This window comes from Rhamphochromis sp. 'chilingali', assembly GCF_963969265.1.
Source record: "Rhamphochromis sp. 'chilingali' genome assembly, chromosome: 19".
NCBI lineage: Eukaryota > Metazoa > Chordata > Actinopteri > Cichliformes > Cichlidae > Rhamphochromis > Rhamphochromis sp. 'chilingali'.
The window spans coordinates 27,876,795-27,901,078 of NC_137946.1; the positions used below are offsets into that span (position 1 = coordinate 27,876,795).

General features: G+C 40.5%; 1 protein-coding gene across 5 annotated transcripts in view; it reads right to left on the minus strand.

Annotated features, from left to right (window-relative positions):
* Positions 1-17,832, minus strand: part of gria4b (glutamate receptor, ionotropic, AMPA 4b) — a 171,349-nt gene extending 153,517 nt beyond the window's left edge. For 2 of the 5 annotated variants that reach the window (XR_013969934.1, XR_013969935.1), the window contains exons 1-2: positions 17,511-17,830; positions 12,496-12,654 (exon numbers count right to left, since the gene is read on the minus strand). Coding sequence is in view for 3 of the 5 variants with exons in the window: in XM_080867374.1 (XP_080723500.1) it covers positions 12,496-12,654; positions 17,511-17,601 (250 nt within the window). In the remaining 2 variants the exon portion in view is untranslated. Of the gene's footprint in view, positions 1-12,495; positions 12,655-17,510 lie in introns of all 5 variants that reach the window. The other 3 variants (XM_080867374.1, XM_080867373.1, XM_080867376.1) reach the window with 3 other exon arrangements.
* Positions 17,833-24,284: the final 6,452 nt, after the last annotated feature.

Genomic DNA, 24,284 nt, shown 5'->3' on the forward strand with positions numbered 1-24,284 from the left:
TATTGGATTGTATTTGAGCAGCTTTGCTTGATTCACAGTTAACTGGGCCTAAGTTATGATAATAGAGAGAGAGTTGAAGGCACCACAGACAACTAGTCATACCTTTTATAATTCTTTGAAAACTGCCTGAAGGGTGAATATGTTGTTGATGCATGATAATATGAAGTTGTCATAAAAAATTGAATGTCTGCTCAGAGCCTCACAGCCACTGTCTGATAACAATTTTTTTATCCCTAGGATATGAGAGGATATAATATTGTAGAAACTGTAACACCTGATTACTTGCACATATGCTCCTCCCCCTTTATGCTAACATTCTTCTGATTGGTTGCCCCTCTCAAGCTGAAAGTTTGAACAGCACATGAGGCAGGGCTTGGTGTGCCTGAGATGAGCATATTTAAGGATATATTTAAGGATAAGAAATAGAGGAAATGTTCAGAGCAGTCTGCATGAATAACTTGCACACTGTTGTGCAGCTCATTATTTGAAACTTTGGCCTTGTTTAACATTAGTGTCCATCACTGTAAAAGCATACATCTTCTAGAAAACAAGAATAAAAGGATGCTTTTTGGTCTTCCCAAGGCTGATAATGTTCAACATCATGCCGGATTCGTTCATTTGCTAACTAATGCCACAAAAAGTACAGTGTCAAGCTGAAGCTCCTTCCGGGATGCTAGCGTTTACATTCTTCATTTCTGAAATGTCTCATGTGTCTGCTCTAGTATATCTGTGCAATGTGTCTACACACTAAATGCAGTAAACCCTGACGATGGGCGTGCTTGTTTGATGGTTCAGATAGACTGTGATGTCTGTTTGTGCGACTGATGGGACTGAAAGATAATAGGCATGAAAACAGAGAACGAGAGGGAGGAGGAGGGAGCGCTTGTGCTTAAGAAGTGTGCTCAGGGAGTGGACGAGGTGAGGCGAGAGATTTTTGGATGTGATTTAACATCAGTCTAATATAAAATGGCAGAAATAAAGGGAAAGCGTAATAGGTCAATTTCGAAGAGTTGATAAAGATTTCTTTAGCTGTCTACAGACCAACTTTATGAAGAAAAATAAGAAACACATTTCTTTTTGCACTCAGATGATTAAATTTTAAAAGCTAGAAGGATAATAGTGTAGTAAAGGCTAATGCCCTTGCACTTTGAAAGAAAGGAATTCAGTTCAGATCAGCAGTACAATTTCATGGATTTTGTTTCCTTTGCTCCTCCAAGTTTTATAAAATTCTGCTTGTCCTGCATAATCACACACACACCCCATGACTCAACTCAGGTTGTTGAATGCATGAAATATGAGCTGTTACAAGCTTCAACATTTTAAGTGTCTGAAAACTCATTTTAGACCTTTGTACTAATGCTAATTTGCCTGTAAAGACACATTTGTGAAATCTTTTTGTTTTGTGGAAACCCTAAAAACAGTTCCTTCCTTTTCCCCAGTTGGCCCGTTTATGCTCGCTCTGCGGTTTCTTTCCTCAATGTTTAAAACACTTCAGGCCAACTATCGATTTCATGAATCAAACAGCATCTGAAGGATCACATTAACCGTTAACTGTTGTTCAGTGCACGTTGTCTCCTCAGAGTTCTAACTCAACCTGTGCGACCTCGGCTAACAAACGAGCGCACAGACTCAAAAACACACCTCAGGGGGGCGCTTATATAACTAGCACACAGATTTGGAGGGAGGGTGCGGGGAGGTGGAGTAAATAAGATGGGGGCAGAACAAAACTGAATGAGGAGAAACCTGCAGAGAAATTACATTTTAAACTGTGTGAATAAAAGTTGGCACTTTAAGCTGGTTTCATTTAAAGACACCAGGGTTTTGATGTAATCACTGCATTATCTTAACTAGGTAAGCAAGAATGTTGATTGTGTTTGTCTGCATTCGTGTGTTCATCTAGAGAGATTAACAATTTCACGTGATTAAATCAGCTGTTGTATGAAATTCATTCACATGCGCCCATAGCATTACACAAAGTTGTTGTGTCTTAAAAAAGCTTTTGCAAAATGTAAATTGCAGTATGTTGACGGGTTGATGGGGTTACACAGGTTGTGCAGTTTCTCCAGTTGCAATCTTGGGTTGGGTACCTGGATGAATATCACCGGCTGTGTTAACATTTTTGATTTTAATTAACTTATTTAATGATATGTCTCTTTGAGAATCCAACTAGGTAAATAATTAACTTTAATTCTTCCTTTTTGTATTGTTTTGCTACAGTAGAATAGAATAGAATAGAATAGAATAGAATAGAATAGCCCTGTATTGTCATTGTACATGTACAATGAAATTAAGAAGAGTCCTCTACAGACATTTATCGAGATTCCCACCGACTAGCAAATGTAGTTCCATTGAAAACTGTGCAGTGCTATGCTGTGGTTTCTGGGCTTTAAGGTGTATCAGTTCCTGTTTGGTAGGCATGTCAGAAGTGTAACCCAATCAGGAGTGACTTGTATTAAAGAAAGAACACACACATTGAATGTGCAGCCACATAAACACACTTCGTCAATCAAAAACGTTTCCCAACAAATTACTGGATTACTGTGCAGGCCAACCTACACATTACACCTCATGAAGCTCCCGGTGCACAGATGATGTGCTGATGTTAATGCCAGCACTTGGTGACCCTGCTCTATAACTATAATCACTGCCAGCCTGCAATAACATCACTTAAAGTTGATCGTGAAATATCAAGGATGGCAAAACTTTCATGAACTGGCGTGTTACAACTATGGGATTACAGCACTTGAATACACTTGGTGCTTTAGAAAGACCCATTCGTTCACAAATGTTTGCAAGGGTAGTAGTGTGACAATGGGACTGAAAGCACCTGAATTCAAATACTAACTCTTTACCCCTTGAAAGCCTATGAGGAGTAGCTCTTGAAGCTCAGACCAGTCAGCGACTCCTAAGTAACCACTGGTCTCTAGGAAAAATGTGTATTCAACAAGTAGTTTACAAGTGTTTGCAGACAAATCAGTGTCTTCAACGCAAACTACAGAGGACTGAAGCAACATGAGAGCAACCAAAGAATCCTCTTTGCAACAGGCAATATATATTTTTCCCTGGTGGCCACAGGTTGGCAGCGGGGACTGGTCTCTGTGACTAATGCCTGAATTATGCTTCCGTAGGAAATCTATGTTGTAACTTACGACATAGCCAGAAACCTGTCTTAACCCCACGCCGTAACCCTCCATGCCAGAGTCTTTGCAGGGTGTATCGACCCAATGTGTAGTTACATTTTCAGGAGGTACAGGTCAGGTTGAAAGGAAGGTGGCATCGTAGGGTTAAGAGGTTAAGAGGGTTAAAATCATAGGTTGTGGTGTAAGTTTCCCCCGAAGCATAATTCAAGCTCTAGGTCTAAGCTATTGTTTCACGCTGATAATTTATAAGCACATAATATCCCAACCTATTTGTTTATTTAACAAGTCCTTCACTCAACTCTTCCATCGGTTGTCCTTGCAAATTGCCACCAACAAGAACGGAGAGTGCAGGGGGGGAACTTTTCATCATAATGCCCATCGGCTAAATTTAGCAACACAAGGCTAACATTAAATGTTAACACAGCTCAATGAAGTCATTTTACTTTATAAAGACATGAAAATTGCTCACTTTCTGATCTACAGAAGCAGAGTTCTTGTGAAAATCCCTCCTCACTATCACCTCCTCCTTTTCTTAACCCCCCTACATCTCATCTCTTCAACCTCCATCTTCCTCCCTACTTCACCACATTAATCTCTCATTAGCAGCCTCCCTCCCCCCTTTTCCTCTACATCCTTTCTTTCTCCACCAGCCATAATACACACACATACACACAAGCGTTCACCGCTGAAAGGTCTGTATATTTTCACCCATGCAGAAGTATCCTCAGACAAATGAGGGGCACAGGCAGCCATTTAAAGGGCAGCACCACAGTGCAGAAGAGCCCCTCTGAACAGAGCCCATGGACGGAGAGATAACGGACTTAAATAGGACTAACATGCTGCACACTCAGATTGTGTACAGGCATGCCTAAAACACAAATGGGACAGCTTTTTCATGCTTAAAGACAGCCAAGGAAAGCAAGTGTTCAGGTGTTAGCAGCAGAGAAAATGTAGGTTCTACTGCGCAGCTTGAGCGCATATAAGAGGAAGAGGCTGCTTGCTATCTGGATCTGGAGTGACTCAGAGCACCATGCTGAATACAAATGACTCGATGCAGATTAGGATGTCACTGTTTCAATGAAGGCAAAGGCAGGGGCAGCATGTAGGAGGTCATATTAACCCCTTCCGCCCACACACACGCCTTTGAAAGCCTTTGTCTTGCTTGATGGTTAAGAGGTTACCACGGAACGCATAACAAAGATCGGCCGCACGAATGAAGTGCAGATGAAAAGGTAGCACACACCGCTGAAGACTCCGCAGCTGCTCAGAGGCATATTGATTCATTTTATTTTCTACATGAACTTGTGAGAGTCTGTCCAAATCTAGATTTAATTTGAAGCTGATAATGCACACGTAGGGATCTAATACTCACTTTCACGCTAACTGGGCACCTCAATTACATAGTGCCCTCCACTGCTGGGGGGTTAATTTATTCAATATCCTTTTTCCATCCAAACCCAATCACTCTGCTGTCTACTACATAAAAAAAATCTCACCTTTTCCCCTCAGTTCACCCAACTCTTCTATCCAACAATCTGCACGTGAAGTTATTAAAGGAATACATATGAGTGTTGGTAGGTTCATGTTTTAAACTAAAACACACTAAAGTAAGACACACAGCCACTTATGCAATATTTTGCTAATTCAATGAAGCAACTTCCAACAGGGCCCGAGCATTTAAATCTTTTTCTAATAATATTATACTCACAAATTTAAATATTTTAAAATCTATAAACTACTCAAAGTACTGTAGATCCAATCTGACAAAGCACAGAAATTCCTAATATCTCCCGTCTCACTCCAAATACTCAGTCAGGACTCCTTGGCATTACATTGACTTCTGTATTGTGAAGAGGTGTATTAACAGTTGAAAAGGCAGTGTGACCAAAACTAAACAGTTAATGGAAATATAATGAAACTAAATGCAAAACACAAAGCACCCAGCAGGACACAAACCGCTTTCTTTCAAGCTATTGTAAACATTGCCACAGTTACTGTATCAAGGCTCTGATAAACTGTCCTCGTTAGGCAAAAATGTATATTCTGCGGCCAGCTGTTAGTGGGGTTTTTTTGCGAAACTGCTTTGGTTGCCAGGGGATTGTCTATCAGTTCATCAACCCATCAGCAATGTCTTTACTGAGGTCACAGAGAGAGCTAGCTGAGGGGTAATTTCCTCGCAACTTCTTTATAGGCGTATTTTTGAAACACAGAGCCCCCTGCTGACCATAAGAAAGAATGCAGATTTGGGGCTGACACAATATGTTCATCTTTGTGTACAGTCTGTGTAACATAAATAATTGGCTCAGCTTAAACTGTGAGATTCCTTACTGGATGCTTTTAGTGAATTTGTGATATTAATAAATCATAAAAGATTCCAAACCTGAACTGTCACCTTACATAAAATCCCGGGTGTTCTTCCAGTGCAGTCTCAGCTTGTCAGCAACAAAAAAGACTTTTGCTTTCAAGTTCCTCATTTCATTCCCCCTTCCTTTTGGAAAATCTGTGCTTAATAAATAATCCCGCAAAGCACTTCTGATGCTAAATCTCCTCGGTGACGTATTTCTCTAACCTACTCTGTTGTGCTGGAAGCAGATGGACTATCCCGACCTCTTAAGAACTGCATTTGTCACATTGCCTTTGTTTTCTACCTATTCTCAGTAATGATGTGCAGAGACTGCTGTCAGAAACACCTGGACGTTCTTACTGACTTTCAGTGTGAGAGGGACAAATGGCTTAGACGCCATTCAGGTTCAAGGACTCGGGACACTAACGGAGCAACTGACTGTCCTGAACTTTAACACATGACCAGGGGTGGCACTGTGACAGCAAGGCAGGGAGCCATGAAATGATCATGCTGGCTCAGTGCTTTATAATAAATCAGGCAGTCTGTTGCTTTGGCATTGTACTTCCACCCTTCCCACACATTTAACAACAGGATTTTTCACGCTTAAAGGTGGTTTACCAAAAACACACCAGGTTATAGGCAGCTCATTGAGGCTCAGGCCCATCCAGAAAGGTCGCTATAGTTTTTTTTTATAGATAGATAGACAGAGATATTTTTTCAGTGTTTGTACAGATTACCATAGAAAAGATGCCCTTCATAGAAAAGTGGCAAACCTTGAAGCAGATGGGTTACAGCAGCAGAAGACCACAATGGCTTCCAGTCTTTTCAGCTAAGAACAAGAAACTGAGGCTATAATTCATACGGGCTCAAAACTGGACAATAAGAGAATGGTCTGATCAGAGATGGGCAGTAAAGTGTTACAAGTAACGTATTACTGTAATCTGATTACTTTTTCAAGTAACAATTAAAGTAAGGGATTTCTGTTGCAAAAAAATATATTACTGTTACTCTCCTGTAGGTACACTGCGTTACTGCGTTATTAAACCGTGATTTTGCTTGTGAGAGTGTCTCATGACAATGACGTACGAGTGTGCAACATCTGTGGCAGCAACAGATGTGTGCAGATCAACAATGGATAATATGGAGTGTGGAAGAGAATACGACCGTGCAGCGTTTAAAGCGTGGAACCACTGACATCACTTTGAGTTTGATTCTGTAAAAAGTGACAAAAACATTAGCGTCTTCTGTACACTCTCCGTGGGAAGAAAACGTCTTTCTAAAGCGAAAACTTAAACTTAAAATCTGAGCAAGCGCCCAGCACGCTGCCACGGGAAATGTAAAATTCACAGAGAAACCCCCGGATCCTCCCACTGACATGGCCGCTGCAGCATCGGGCAAACCTCCACCTGCTCCACTCCTGCTAAACAGGTAAAAATAGATTAAAGAGCGACAGGACTTAGTGCCGCTGAATCTTTGATTTTATTTATTTTTTGCTGTGTTTTACTTGCATCTATTTGAAAGAGTAAGTGTAAACACCAAAAATTATTTTATTCTATATACTGGAATATACAGAAAATAGGTTTAAATGTTAAACACACTTATTCAAGTCAAAGACTGTTGGATATAATTAAATTTTCGCTTAATGCAATGTCCATAAAGTTAAACGTTTAAAACAAGTTTTAAAAAGAGACTTTTTTCATTTGATTACATTTTATATGATTGATTATGCAGAAAAAATAGAATTGGGCTGAAAGGTCTATTGCTTTATTATTCAGGTTGTGTATCGTGTTTTTAAAAAGTAATAAAGTAACTAATTACTTTGGAAAGTAATCAGTAAAGTAACAGGATTACTGAGAAGTAATCAGTAATTAGTAACTATTAGTAACTTTTGCAGTTTTCAAGCAACTTGACCAACACTGAGTGTGATGAGTCTTGGTTTCTGTTGCAACACTCAGATAGTAGGATCAGAATTTTTGTGGAAACAACATGAAAGCAGTGTTTTAGGTTGGTCGTTGTGGTGGAGGATATTGTCTTGGAACACGTTGGGCACCTTGGTGTCAGTTGAGCATCGTTTAAACACCACAGCCTACTACAGAACATTGTTGTTGACCACGCCCATCCCTTCATGACATCATCTGATAGTGTATCCTGCCGGAAGCAGCTATGTCACAAATCTAAAACCAACCCAATTCTTGAACATTACAATGAACTCAAATGGATTCCAAAGTCATCAGATCTCAGTCTAACAGAGCACCTTTGGGATGAGTTGCATTATGGATGTGCAGCTGACAAATCTGAAGCAACTGTGTGAAGCTAGAAAGTCAATATGGACCTAAACATCTGAGCAATGTGGCCAGTGAGTGTATGTGTAAGGAGCTAGTTATTGTTTCATGAAGAAACGTATTAGTAAATTTCCTGGAATGTATTTGACAAGTAATCTACAAAGGCTCATTTGCTGGCAGAGGTCCAGCTTTCCTCCACAGAGTTGAGCTCTGCAAATAAATCCTCATGCTGCTGGAGACTGTGGATACCACTGCCACAACACAGAGTCTAACAAATGTCTTGACCATTTGTTTCATTTGCTAAAGATAATTATACGGCAGTGATGCAATTAACTTGATATTGATACATTACCGGTTTTTTTGCTGTATAAATGATTAAAAGATATATTTTTTAGTGGCTGTCACTAACACTAGTAACCCCACTGTGAATAATAAGGAGGTTAAACTGTAAATCAAACAAATGCAGGAGAATTTATCAGAGCGTCTGGGTCTACCGAATGATCATCAATGACAATGGGAACATACAACAATATTTGTCCTCGGCTTCCCACCAATTATCCCCATCAGCCTTCCTGACAGCAGCACAGCGAGCCACTGAATGGACTAATCTCTCTTCACAAATTAGCTCAGTCTCTCATCTCCTCTTCCCAAACGTACGCTATGCCCTTGAACGCCACATGGTCACACTGCCTATTCATAACCATTATCTCGGGGCCTTTGGTAATGGAGAAAAAAAAGGGGGCCGAGAAGAAAAACGGAATAAAGACACTGAGAAATGTAAAACGGGAGGTGAAAACTGGCAATGTGGTTCGATCTCAGATTCCCCGCTGCCCCTGAGCTATCAGAGCCATTGATTGGTTCATGTAATTCTGCTCTGATTCGGCTTGGCCAATCAATGGACTGCAGACCGACTTCCTGTGACTGTGCAGCCATTAAAGTGAAGGTGAAAATCCCATAGTTTCATACACTTTACTCCCGTCCGTGCCTTTTTTTATACGTCCAAGAATCTTCTCTTTCTGCATTCTCATTCAAAGAGATGCTTCTCTTCACACTGCAGTCATTGACTGAGTGGATACAAAAGATGGTGTAAAATAATACAAGAAACTGTGGATGAATTTCTAAAATGAAGATGTCACATTCTACAAATATTGGTCTCTTTTATCTCAGAGCAGCTTCTTTTGTCCAAATACTGACATTTTTCACACATCCACAAGGTTCCTTCACTTATTGAATGTATTATTTCATAAAATTACTCACTTTAGATCCTGAACTTAAACAGTGTATATATTTAAGTATTTTTAAAGTATTTTTAAACCAAACCCACAACATTATTAAAGTATTTATGTATCCCTACAAACTGCTTTAAAATATTACAGTATTGTCTGCTGCAAACCTCCATTCGCTTATTTTGCTTATTCAGTTCTTGTGCCTACTTCTCTTCATTTTCACTTGCAGTATTCTGTCTGCTGCTCGCATAGCTCGTTTCCCCACAGAGATCAATACAGCTTCATCTTCTGTAATTTCAGCTCATTAATAGGCAAAATCTTGTGGATGCATTGGTTTTAGTTTTAAACGTATTTGAGCTTAATGCTTCTGTCAGCATGGCTTCAGTGATCCTCCACAGAGAGCTGAAAAATATACTGTTACAGAAGGAAAGCAGAGCTTCTCGTTTATTTGTGGAGCAGGACGAGTGAAGTACAGAACAGATAAACCTACAGATGTTTTCAGGTTCTCAGGACATTGTATGAAGATCACCTTTGCACATGTCACGCACAGCAGGTGCAGGTAACTCACCTTGTTTGTCTTCTAACTGTTGGAAGCGCTTTGTACTTTGTACAAGGGAACCAGCAGGTTAAAGACCAGCTTTCATGGGGTCAGGCTGGAATTCTATTTAAGATTCTGGCACTTTTACAGTATAACACAGCAATATTATTAAAATTATTTCTTGCACCACCCAGGATGCTGTTCAGGAGTGTTATTTTATAGACGTGCAATTAAGAGTGTTACAAGTAGTTTATCTTTATTTGGTTTATTGATGTCTGTGCTGTTGAAAACAGTTAACAGTTGTCTTGTATAAAGTTTGCATTTTACAGTTAATGTGCGTCCTCTCTCAGTCCCTCTACTGGCAAATTATATAATACATAAAAACTCGAAATGTCACTCTGGGTAAATATTGTCTTTTCTCAGGCATAAAATTAAGAGTGGCTTAATGTTTAGCACTAATACGAGTCTGTCAAGATTCCTTTTTAATACATTACTATTGTTGTTGTTATTATTAGGGGGTTTCCACTTTAATTAGATGCCACACAGAGAAGAGGGGGATTGATTGTGGAGGAAGATGCACAGCAAAGAACATCTGGTCCGACTCAAACCTGAGCACTTAGCCCTGTGGCTTATGGTTACCGCCGCAACCCAGTGAGCTAAAATAATACCATGTAGCAAAATGTCTACACTTTTTTTTGCTTTAGTACAGTCCAATTCTACTTCTACTGTTTCTTCTTTCACAGCAGGAGATTATCCAACTCCATCTCACTCATCCTTAGCATCCTCTTCTGTTGCACCAACCCTCTGCATGTCCTCCTTCACTACATCCACGAATCTTCTTTGTGGTCTTCCTCTTTTCCCCCAACATACCTTCAATCCCACCTCTTTACTTTGTCTCCAGACCATTCAACCTGAGCTGTCCCTCTGGTGTACTCATTTCTAATCTCGTCCCAGTGAAAATCTGGACATCTTTAGCACAGCCTCCTGCCTTTTTGTCAACGTCACCATCTCCAAACCACACATCACAGCAGCTCTCACTACCATCTTGTAAACCTTCACTTTCACTCCTGCTGCTATCCTTCTGTCACAAATGACCCCAGATACTTGTCTCCACCCGCTCCACACTGCCTGCACTCTCTTCTTCACCTCTGATGTGAAGAAGCAATGGATCACTGTCCATTGCTTTGGATTGTTGACACCGGATTTTTAACTAATACACCATCATTATGCATGCATCTTCACACAGGTCTCCCTCTCATTCACACACATGTATTCTGTCTCACTTCTACTGACTTTCATTCCTTTTTATTCCAGAGCATGCTCCAGACTGCTCCCTACTCTCACTGCAGATGTCATCTGTGAACATCATAGTGCAGACACTCCTGCCTGACCTCATCTGTCAATCTGTCCATCCCCACTTCTAAAAGTACATTGTATTACTGCTATTTTGTCATAATGTTATCTAATCCCATTGCAAAAAAACAAAAACATCCATAATTGTCTCAGAAACCTGTGCCTCTGACGGTTTTGTAAATGATATTTAGTGAGAACAGACTATGTATCAGTGCGTATATCGAAAACAGAGACCACTTTTAACTGATTTGGAGTCATTTTCAGGGGCCAGTTCACCCAAATGTGAAAATTAAAATCCGTGGAATTTAGAAGCTTAGAGGAAACGGGAGCTTGAAATTATCATGCAAAATTAAAATGTAAGACAAAATACCTCAGGGTGTTTCAAAACATTTAACTCTCTTTATCTGATCACAGAATTTCTGAGCCTTCTCTGGTCATCACACTCACACACAGACGTGTACGATTCACCCCCTCCATTACCAAAACAAACATAAAAGCACTTCATTGTCTGCTTAATTTAGTCATTGATTTTTTTTAACACCAGATCACACCATGGATAGTAGGAGACGTCAGGCTGAAGTGTTTTATGGTCTTTGCGGGAACCCCCACCATCCCTGCAGACATACACACACACACACACACACACACACACACACACACACACACACACACACACACACACACACACACACACACACACACACACACACACACACACACACACACACACACACACTCGGGCTGAGGAGAGAGTGAGAAAAAGGGAAAAAAGAAGATGCTTCCCCAGGGATCATCACTAAAAATCACTGCCTACTACTGTTAGGAGATCTAACCATGGGAGTGTGTGAGTGATTGTTGTTTGTGTGTAAAGCTTCTGTCCCCTTTGGCATGTGTGGCTTTGCTTAGATCAGATGTGAACCAGCAGACACTCACAGACAGCTGTGCCGCCACATCCTCACACGCACGCACTGAGCTGTTTGGAGAGACACACGCAACCCAAAAATGTGTCATTTTGGGGATGACACTCTTTATATTACTATAATTTAACCTCATTACTATTTATAGAACCTCTACCAGCACAAGCAAACACAGAGGGTTTATCAAGTAAATACCCATCTTTAAAAGGATAATTTCACTATATTGCACTATATCTCTATCCATAAAGATAGCACAGTACTCGCCATGTAAAACAAAAGCTAAGTCCAGCTAAAATATAAATAAATACCCTCTTACTTCAGATGAAATCTGTGTGTACCCAACTGTGCTATACTTAAATTTGAACTCCGAAGCTGGTCTGAAAACTGTTTTTATTTATTTCACCATTCACTTTGTTTTCTGAGCATTTAATTACCCTTGTTATTAACGTAAAACATGCATTTCTACCCACATAAACAGGTCACGGCAATGACACTTCTAAAAATGCTGTGAACCTACTGCTTTAACTTGGTGAGTACAGTTCCAGGATCACTGGGAACTTAAAACTCCAGTTGAAATAAAACATCATTAAACACTATTTACAATATACCTAATACCATTCTGTTGTTCACTTGTTGCCATTTTCCAGAGAAACCCCCCCAAAAATGCAAAATCTGGAGCCATGTGACAAACTTACAGGCGTTGGTGACGGCGAAGCTGTTGGCCGTCTCGATGTTGTCCACGTGAGGCACCAGGTTGAACGGGGCTTCCGAGGCGTTCGGGCTGGTGTTGTGCAGGAAGATTGCCAAACGAAAGGCGGTGTACTCCTGATCAGTGTTTCTGATGAACAGACCGCCTGAAGAGAGGGAGGAGACATCAGGGCTCGATGAAGAGCGTGTCCACTGTATCTCGCCGTCAGGTTTAAACCTATTCTAGACAGATTAGTTATTGCTGACTGCAGCACAGAAACACCAAAGACAATATATTTAATCCAAGTCAGTACCCAGGCATATTGCCCATATGGGGTACAACTTGTTGCTATCTCAGCCCCATCTCCACTGTAGTTAATAAGATTTCAAAGAAACCACAAAACTGTTGGGAGAGTTTTCAATCTTTAGATCACAGTTTAATAAAACCTCTCCTGCTGAGCTGAGGGCTACCTGCAAGATTCTCATGGGCTCAGGGCCTTTTGGAAACAACCCATACAGTGGTTACCGTTTCTGACACTCAACAGGATGATGATACTGAAAAAGGCTCTGAGATACAGAGATAAAGAGTCTGCATACTAGCATGCTCAGGACAGCTATGTTTGGACACAAGGTCCATCTGCAGGTATATTGATATGCAGCAGGTGGAGAACTTCTCCATGTGCTGCTACGCCAAGCTCACCAATGACGGAGAGCACCGCAAGAACTATCGCTGCCAAATGAAGCACAAGTCTGTGCCGGAGTCTGCCTGCAGGAAGAGAAACTCACTGCCGAGGCAGCTGAACGTGTTGATCAGTGATTTATTTGATATGCTGAATATTTGCAGATGAGAATATTATAAAAAGTAACTAGTTTGTAATTTTTTAAGCAAGCATGCACACATCACATTGAAACATCCACAAGTCCAAGAGACCTTGAGCCAAACCTTGATTGGAGGTAAAGGAAATCTCTAGAACAGGGGTGGGGGAACTCCAGGCCTCAAGGACCGGTGTCCTGCAGGTTTTACATGTGTCCTTGATCCAACACAGCTGATTGAAATGGCTAAATTACTTCCTCAACATGTCTTAAAGTTCTCCAGGGGACTGGCAATGAACTAATCATGTGATTCAGGTGTGTTGACCCAGATGTATATCTAAAACCTGCAGGACACTGGCCCTTGTGTCCTGAGTTCCCCACCCCTGGTCTAGAAAGACGGATTTATCCTCTGCAAACCACAAATGTATACCCATGACTGTGCCAGCCTGTCACGTAGGTGCTGAGCTTTCAAAACTAATCCTGAGGTCTTTCCAGTCTACACATAAGTAGCTGACCAGCTTTACAATTAGACCTATACTAGCTTGTTTAGGGTTTAAAACAGGTGATATAACGCACCAGAACAAACAGATAATAACGTTTTTTCTCGTGATAACAACCTCACATCAAAGGTTCAAAAGATTTAAGGCAAATTTTATTAGCTCTTCACAGATGTTTGTTTCAAAGAGAAATCTCTATCATAAAAGAGGTTCCCACAACTGACTCCACAATGTGTAAAATGTAATAAAAGGGCAGTATCGCTCTGGTAAATAATGTCTTCAACTTCCTGCAAAGGCTAAAAAAATTTAGATCCTCTGAGGTACCACTAGGCTTTGTGGCAAGGATTCAGTGTGTTTAACATGCAAGGTCGTCTTTGTCTCGTATTAATGCAAGCAGAGAAGGTGATAATATTCACAAAATATCCTTTTGTATCAACTCAGATTTTCATTCAGTTTTCTATGCAAGAGTGGCGCCAGTGTCATAAATCAGTTTGGCATCAGAGATAAGATTTTTGTTTCGTGTCCTCTTGTATTACAGCCTCATTCATATACAAAGATCTCCACTAAGCCGTTCGCGGCTGTGCAAATGTCAGTAGTGTTTTTAGGTTAGAAGCAGTTTGTTTCACATTTCAAAATCTGACTCAAGGCTATATTTCTTAGGATGAGACAGTGTAAATGTCATTTAGAGCAAAATGCCAGTGTGTTCTTTTTATGGCTGGCCTCTTTAAAAGGTAAACTTTAGAATATTTTACCACTCTGTGGAGACCAGTCATCTAAGCCCCCTTTTGATTTTAATCTGATTTCCATTGTGATGGGTTTTATGTTTATTCCTAACTTGAAATTTATCCCTTTTCCAGCCGTTGCTGAATCGAAAAGAATAAAATTAAGCACTGACCTAAATCCAGCTTATTTAGACTTCTGACATTCCCTTCATCTGGATTCAACACAAAATGAGATCCAAACACTTCGGGGGCCTCAGACTTTGAAGTTTCCTGACATATGGTTCGCTGAAAACAAGACCCAAATGGCTGCAACGTGCCTGTTTGTTTGTGACCCCATTACCACCTGGATGACTTCTGATCACGTCTTTGAATTTAATCCAAGCTACGTAGTGTGCTCGTGTAAGTATTCCATGTTATCTTTTTCTAAATTTCTATGTAGAATAGTATCAAAAAGGAAACAGCTGGTGTCATCTCCTCTTCCTATAGTCTTGCTAATTAGGCTTACATTCCTTATTGTGAATAATCAATAACAGGAGTAATAGCTTGGCAACCCCACTGATCAGCTTTAAGCTTTAAGTGGGCTTTAATCTGAAAAGATTATTCAACCTTTACAGTTTGCATTCATACTTGGCGTAGACCTGTCAGGGAGCAGATCCTGATATATATATATGTTCCTGTATAGTTCAGTTTACAGGGGTGATTCATGTTAACACTGCTCCATTCAAGTAAAACACCATGAGTGCAATACATACTTGACTTTTAGCCACAGCTAGTGTGCAGTCCATATCCCTGGTTAGGCTTTTAAAGTGTTGTGGTTTGGCTGACCTGGTTACAGCACGTTCTGTGTGCATTCACACCGGCATTAATGTGTGCTACTCCTTACCCAAAAGACATCCAGATACACATGAAATGTTCCAGTAGCAGGTGCAGCTGGAGCCTTAATGTGAGATAGTAACTTCTATTATTGCATGGAGAATTATTTCTCAAAATCATGGCTCGCTTTTGTAGCGGATTTAAATTTGCATGCTTCGAATGCACAGAATCTAAATTTTGTCATCCATTCATCCACTTTATTAACCATCTATCCCAGCTGCCACAGGGCAACAGGCTGGGAACACTTTGGAAAGGACTGCAGTCTATCGCAGGACTAATGCAGAGAGACAGACAAGCATTCACACCTACAGTCAATTTAGAATCACCAGTTAACCTAACACACATGTCTTCGGACTGTGGGAGGAAACCGGAGCACAAGCGGGAACATGGAGAAAACGCAAAGTTTACACAGAAGGACACCAGCCAGGTTCAAACCCAGAAGCTTAATCATCATAAAGATTAGTTTGGAGTAAGATCTATAAGGTTCAGATTTCTTCCTATCAAAGATGCTCCGCTGCCATGCAGTGTATGATAAGACAGGATGCTGACAGACCTCGAAAAACTAATACAGGTCAGAAAATGAAGGATGAATGGGATTTATAATTCTGAGGACATCTCTGCATCTGTTGGCAACTGTGGAGCATGTTGGCCGTGACTCTATTTGTCCACTTGTTTCAGTGTCGCTTGCGTGTGTACAAAGCAAATTTCCTGCTGCTAATAAGTGTTGATTCGTCGGTGACGATTATTTGAAACTGACAAGTGTTGATCGGGGGAGATGTTTGCCCTCTCTGAAGGCTGATGCGATTCAGAAATTGCTAAATGTAGTCTGGCGGGTGTGGATTTTTACACTCCCAGAGGACAACTAGGCCTGAAACTGAGAAATATGATGACACAGGGATTACATCAACAGTTTTTTAAATAACTGGCAGCAATGATGTTTGTCAAGCGATAATGAGAATAAGTTAATTTAAAGAAATACCAAGAGCCCGATTATCATAGCTGGGAAATTATGAGTAAAATAACCCCCCCACACGCGCCAGTTTCGCTTACGTCAGCAACAAATTAAATGTTTCACACGACGGCACAGCAGTTCCACAGACGCAGGTTTAAACCCCAAACAACGCAGCTCGAGAGCCCTCAGTTCCAGGGGAGCCTGCTCTGTAACTGACCCTGACCTCTGCCCTCTCTGGGTGGCCCGGGGATTGGAGTATCACATTGATATAAAAGGACAAGGAGAATCATTTGAACAGCTTGTCATTTTTCATCAGCCTGACTTGTATCTGATGTGCCTCAACTCCATCTACAAGCTGGGGTGCAGCTGAGGGTAAAACCCAGCAAAAAAGAAAGAAAGTCAGTGTAAGCAAATATTAGATTTCAGAATGAAGCTTGAAACAGTTGGAATATAAACCTGGATACCAGATTTTTTGATTCTCTGATGACTGTTTGTTGAGGATGTGATGATTAACCAATGATTAACAAATGGAGGTCACAGTTGGGCTCCTTTTTCTCCCCCCCCCCCCCCCCCCTAGCACCCTGCTTTTAAATCTAACCAGTAAATCTGCCAGCGAGTGTAATGAAAACCGTGAATCCGTCAGTGAGAAACGTAAATTTAAAACACAGAGACGCTGAAAAAGAGAGAGTGAAACTGATGGAAAAAGATTTGGGGGGAACGGTGCAGCTGCAAGGCATTTGGGACCCGTGGCAGCGGTTTGTTATAGGAGCGGGATCTGCGAGAGTGTTAACAGCAGTCAATGCACAGGCAGCCCGCATGGGGAATACACACAGACTTTGCTGCTCTGATCTGCTGCAGTGGCGGAGTGCACCGGGATACACACACATGCAAAGCGCATTAGGTGTGTGAGTCTCTGTGTGTGTGTGTGCGTTTGTGTGTGTGAAGCATGCACAGCATCGACAGAGCACAGGACCCAGTCTTTATGGTCATGTTTTAAAGACAATTAAAAGAATAAAAATAAGGCTATGGGGGGGAAATCCGCAATCCCCACTTTGACCAGTGCCGGGGTGCTAAACGGCAGGTCAGAGGCAGCAGGTAGGACGTCCACAGATTCATTGACTGGTTTTATTTTGTGCTTGGATCTACCATAAAACGCTCACACTTACCGATCTGAACGCTGCTCGGGAAAGCACCCATTGCCAGTCCCCAAAAACCCGAGAACATCAACAGAATCAAATCGCGAGAAGAAATCCTCATTTTGTTCAGGTTATAAACTGATTAAAGACATCGAGCAGGTTTAATTAACACCCCCGGTGCAAAGCCAACATCACAAGGGAAAACAAAAAACAAAAAACAAAGAGATTAAAAAAGGGAGATGAAATCAAATGCCGGTTAAATATCCATGTCTGCTTTGGGTGGCTTTTTTTTCTTGGATATTCCCCCCGCAGTGCCGCTGGTTTGTGCCGTCAAACTGCGTCCGTCCGTCCGGCGCTGGAGATTTTGCGCACACCACCAAGAAGAGGAGGGAGGGAGGACGAGGGGTGGAGGTGGTGGTGGTGTTGTTGAGGGGGGTGGGCATCAGCCAGCGGCGGTCAGTGCGTCTGGATGCGGCTCAACTCACATCACAGCAAGAACACACATGCGCCTTTTTAGCCGACCCGGGCAGACAGGCAGGAGGGGCGTCAGTCAGTCAGTCAGTCAGTCAGCCCGCTCAGCAGAACCGAGCGGCGGAGAAAGTCCCCGCAGCTCCTTTAACACCAAAACTTCCAGAACCGCTGCGAGTGGCTGCGAAGATGGATGTCTGACAGCGTTTTTCTCTCCCGCTCCTCGCTGTCGGATATCATCCCGGATAGATCGTCTCGCACGGGCAGATCAACTTAATCAAAACCCCGGTGTGTCCTCTCAGTCACTCTGCACACAGCCTTTAGGGCGCAATTTAAGATAAGCTGCGCCAATTTCGGCAATTAATAACATTCTAATGAGCAAGCTCAAATTCATTTGCGGGGTTTGTTTTCTGTGAACTGCCTCTTAACTTAAAAAACAAAAAACAAAAACTCATGCTGGGTCGCTTAAGGTAGTCAGACTGTCCCTTTAACGGTTGCTACCATGTGACATTACTTATGTACATGTACAAAACCGCTACAGCAACAGATTAACAAATAAATTATTGTTTTTTAAAGCTTAAGAAATACATTAAAATAAATGTAAATGAGGGAAACGTTTGAACACCGCCAGCCTGTCTCACTAAAGTTTGCACTATTCCTTCAAGCTGCAGGAGCGAGGAGCTAAAAGTTTTGTCACTTTGACCAAATAACACAGACTTTCAGTAGCACCGCTGGCGGTGGAGTCCCCGGGTGTGCAGTTTAAGCAAACTAATTTGGAAGTTTTGTCGCCATCCTCCAAGATTAAATAAAATCCAGTGATAGTGAGACTTTAAGGAAGTGTAGCCATTAGTCTCCTCGGGGTGGTTCGGCTAAAGCAGGAACTTTAGGAGACACTGGGCTACTTTCAGTTCAGGTTCTGCTGATTTTGAGGTTTGTAGTTGCCGCAGGTAAAGACCCGACTGAAAAATGAGTAATTATGTGCAAGGCTCCCTTTGGAGGCAGTGCCTGGAAGTTGATTTTGCTTTTGTAAATGTGAGAAAGACTGAGCGCTTTCCAGCAAATCTAACCCCCCCCCCCCCACACACACACACACACAACAACAACAACAAAACACAACATCTTTTCTTATCCTTTTCTTTTTTACATTCATCATCGACAGAAATGTATGATTAAAAAAAAGACTATCTTTACAGGATGAGCCTATTATTGCGTGTCATCACAAGATAATGCTGTAATACTGGAGCCAAATAAAGCCAACCTTGCCACAAAAAACCAAACCAGTATTTAAGACATTTTAAAAGATTATACATCTGACTCACAAGCAACAGATAGCTGAGCCAGGTCCCGATGAAGAACAGCGAGTTTAAAAGCAGACCATTAAGCCTCAATAGATAATTCAACTAAACTAATATATTTAATCATGATTAAATAATCATCCCAGTCATTTTCTTGAATCTGATTCAACCTCTCAAATCAAAATAATTGATGTTTTGTTACATTGAACTGAACATTTTTGCCACTGTTTGGATAAAACAAGATGTATGACGGCATCTATCGCTAATGAAAATCTATGAGTAATGGGTTTTGCAGGCATTTTCCTTTTTTAACTGCTTTGACATTTTATACACAACATGGTTTATTGATTAATCAAAAAATGATTTGCAGACTGATCGAGTAAATACTGCCTGTCTGTTTTTCCTCAAGGTCAAGAATGAATGTCTGCTCAAAGAACAGGAAGAGGAGGACAATGTGAGGTCTGGGATGACTTTTTAAAAAGGCAATGTAATCCTAGAGCTTGGAATACAACCCAGATGTAAAAGCACAGATTTTCATTTTTAGCCAATGCAGTAGATGTAAATGCTGTTATCTCACTGTTTTCAGGCAATAGACTTCACAATTTCTAGATAAAAGTCTTTTATTGTTTTGTGTACTCTAGTTTTTTTTTTGTAGGAAATATTTTACAGTGAACACAGAGGAGGATTGCAAAGTGATGACATTTTCAAAGCCGAGGTAACTTTGCTGTGTATACCTTTAAGAAAAATGGATTCGTATGTGATTATGGTTATTTTTAAAGAGATTTTGGTGTGTCCATTTATGTTCTCGTCTTCCTCATTGCTCTCTTTCCTTCTCCGGAATGCTTGCATTAATGTCGTTTTACATGTAAACTCAATGTGCTTACCCTAAAAGATAAAATCACAAAAACTACATACCTCTACATTACATGCACACACAAGAGTTATGAACTGTATTAACTATGAGAATAAAATGGTTTCAAGTGTGTTTTTGCATGTTGACACAGTTGTAACTGATCTCAGGACCTCAGTAACTGAACGCACCCTCAGAAAACGTAGCTGTGATCCTGGGTACAGTTAAAAGATCTGCACCTGATGACCCTTTATGAACTGACAGGATTTTAAGGGTAGTTTAAAGGTAACGAAGTGATTTCAGTACTTCTGTAATATGCTAAAATTTCCATGCATGTGTACGGACTTTGGCTAAGTTATTAAAAATTAATAAACAAATTGAAACAAGAGCAGCCCCAGAATGGACTGAAAATTCCCTCTGCGCCATGCATAGTTTCAGTCCATGCATTCAGCAGGATATCCACATCCAGATATTTTCTTAAGAACATGGAAATGTCTCCAAGTAATTTTTTTATTTCAGTTTTGCATGCATGTTTGGAAACATGATGTAAAATGTCTAACTGTGCTCTATCCTGCAACGGGAAAGAACATTTTCAGACTTCAGATTTAAGACTCCTGAATCCATATTGACACCTATAAGTTTCCAAAAGGTACTTTTAAGCTACCCTAAACCCTCCTCTGTCCTAACTTTCATAAACACGAAAACAAACTGAACTAATCAAATTCAAAAATAAAGTATAAACATCCATGCTGCAGTTCTTTTCCATATCCTATTATATGTGCAGCTGCAGAGGTCTGATTTCTCCCCGGGGATCAATAAAGACTCATTTCTATTTAGATCCTTTGAGAAAAATGCTTCTGACGTCTGGAGAAACAGATCTGATTCCAGTCGATTCACCAGTGAGTTTGTCTTTCATTTATCATATTATTAATGCAATTCTCTGCATCATTATAGGGGGAAAATAATCCTGGATTTGTTTCTTTGACAGTCGGAGCAAAGTTTTCTTTATCCTCATCCAAAAAGGCACAAGGCTTCTACTGACTGTTAAACAGATCAGTGGCTTTCCTTTTGCAGTTTTTGTTAGCTGCATCACAATAACGTGTAAAAGTTTTAGGTTCTTTGCATTTTTTAAAGACTCTTGTCGTTAAATTATCCAAAGTTTATTCTACAGTATGATAACAATCTCAAAAAGCATCCTCAACAACATTTCATAGCAATGCTATTGCTTTAGAAATACAGTGTTTGCCTTGGGAGCCCTTAAGCATGATGAGTTAAAAGCACACAGCTGTTTGTCGCCCAGTTTGAGCAAGATAGTGTAACAGATGTAGTCAGTCAGCTCATTTTAAATGTCTGCACACACATATTGCACATTTTACTGTACTGAGGTTTCCTGAGTACAGTAAAATATATAATCGGTCAATCTGGATATAATAAGGACAACAAGTCTCAATGAGCCAAAAGCAGCAGATGTAACCATGTTGACATATCCAAACAAATGCACGTTACTGGCTTTTTATTTTAGTTAAAGCAGAGTTATCAGAAGTAACAATATTTCAATGGATGTTAGTGGTGTTTGAAGAACCGCTGTGTTAGTGTTGGTAGAGTTTGTGCCAGCAGAAAAACTTGAATGTTGAATGGTTGGGAGAGTGGAGCTGTCCATGGTGCTGAACCCTTTCCCCCAACTCTCAAAAGGGTTCTCGGCATCCTTTCAGTTTCAGAAACACATAACACCCTTAAATTAACCATTTACTACGGTGCAGACTTTGCTTATTTGCTTTCTTCTTCAGAGCTGGGTGAAAAGACCGATCCCAGTGTCATATCTGCGTGTGATGCACTGAGCTGAAGTCAGTTTAATATGGCATAATGACTGTAAGCAAAGGAAAGACAGATAGCCTTGCTCTGTTCGAAACAGCTAATGATACCTCTAAAGCTTACTAATGAACAGATCGCATCTATTTGTTTGATCCTATACACAAACACTGATTTAAAATGGGAATCCATCCTTCCAGCACTGCTACAGCAATAATAGATACAACGTATGTGTTCAGAAAGCACAGTAAGTACACAGAAAAGATGGATGTAGCTCACAGGTTTGAAAAATCAAGCCTATGCAGTAAGTGCCTTAAACCTACAGTCATTCTAAAGGGCAATCTTCTTCATCTGTGACCTTATTAAAAACTTTTCGGATGAATTTATGACCTAAGATGCTTGTTTTTACATCTTATTTGCATCTATATGATACTAATTTCAAAAATAAAGTCAATTTTAAAGGTCTAAAAGGAGAATGGTGCAGTATCTACTGGGATTTTCCTATAGAACCACCTCTAGGGTTTAAAAGAATCTTCCCAAAAAGAAAAAGAGAGAAAAAATATTCAGTTCTCTGGGAGAAAATGTCTTTTTGATGTCAGAGAAGAATGATTAGACTGCTTGAGACAGTAAGGAAGGCAATAGTAGCTAAAATTACAACCAAGGTATGCAGAAGAGCTCTCTGAATGCACAGCATGGCCAACCTTGAAGAAGATGGGTTACAGCAACAGCAGAAGACCAAATTAGGTTCCACTCCTATCAGGTAAAAACAGAAAACTAAGGCTACAATTCACACGGGTTCACGAAAATTGGACAAAAGACGACTCATTGGGTCAGATTTAAGTGTTACAGCCTACCTGAGTATTGTTGCTGATCATGTCCATCCCTTTATGATCACAGTTATGATCTTTTCAATGCTGCTTCCAGCAGGATACCGTGGCATGTCAAAAAGCTCCAATGATCTCAAACTGGTTGAATAAACATGAATCTGAGTTCACTATATTTAATCAATACAATAGAGCACCTTTGGGATCTGGTATAATGAGTTTCAGCCTACAAATCTGCAGCCATTGTGTGATGCTAGAATGTCAATATGGATCACAATCTAAGAGGAATGTTTCCAGCACCTTGCTGAATCTCTGTGACCAAGAATGAAAGAACCGGATATAAACGCCTTTGTTGTTTTTGATATTATATTTCTATAATCCTATAAACAGTGGTTTCTAAGGAGAAAGAGGGCTTTGTCATGATCTCTTAAACATTTAGAAATAGTCTTAGACCCTGGTCACCAGCAGCACCTTCTTGAATCTGTGACACAAAGAATTAAGACAGTAATACAGATTAAAGGGGGTTCAACCACGGCACCAGCAAGGTGTAACTAATAAAGTGGCCCGTGAGTGCAAAATATAACACATTAGGTTGTGTTTTCCTATGAAAGTCAGCACACAATTCAAAGCAGAAGACAAAGAAAACTTAGTGAGCACCACAGGAGGAAAACTGCTAAACATGTACATGTGCACAAAGACAGCGAGGATGGAGCCTCCAGCTCACCGCACTGGTGGTGTTGGTTTCTAAAGATTTCCATTTCTATCAAAAACTGTCACACGTAACTTGACTGAAGCAAAACAATACAAATGGTGTTTCTCTCTTATATTTCACTTCCTGCTGCTCCCTCAAAGGATGAAAACAAATAACACACTGTTCCCTTTGTGAGGACATGGTGGAGGTGTTTGAATCGTGGCTTCTTTTATGACACAGTAACAGAACGATGTGGCCGTCATAAATACGTCAAACATCCAAACTGGACAGTCCAACGTCAATGGGAATGGGACGTGATTGTAAACTGCCTCTCTGCATGTTAAATGTGTTTTTAACATATTAGATGTTATCTTTCTCCAGTGCAGCAAAGTACTAGGAGTACCTGTTCTGAAACTGAGGAGTTTGTTTGTTTTCATTGTTCTGAAGAAACTTTTAAAGATGAATACTTTATTTCCAGGTGTGAAATTTGCATGTGTTAAAGGAAACATCCAGTCTGCCAAATTTCTGTTACGTCCTAGTGCAGATGTCAGTACAGATATGACTAAACAGCAGGAAGAAAATAAGCTTAACAAAAAAATGGATGCTGACATCATGATTAGTAAGGTTCAGCTATCCAGGATGTCGATTTTTATGTACAGGAATGACTTAAATGTTGTAAAGTCCAAAACATATGCTTTGAATAAGCAGTAATGTGCTGTATATGTGAAATTCATGTGCAGCACTGCAATAAGCGCTCCACTATCTCAACCACAGCCACGTGCTATTAAATGTGCCTCACGCTTTTTCTTCTCAGCATTATATATCACACAGCTTCTTTTCTATCATCTCTTTAATTGCGATGCAATT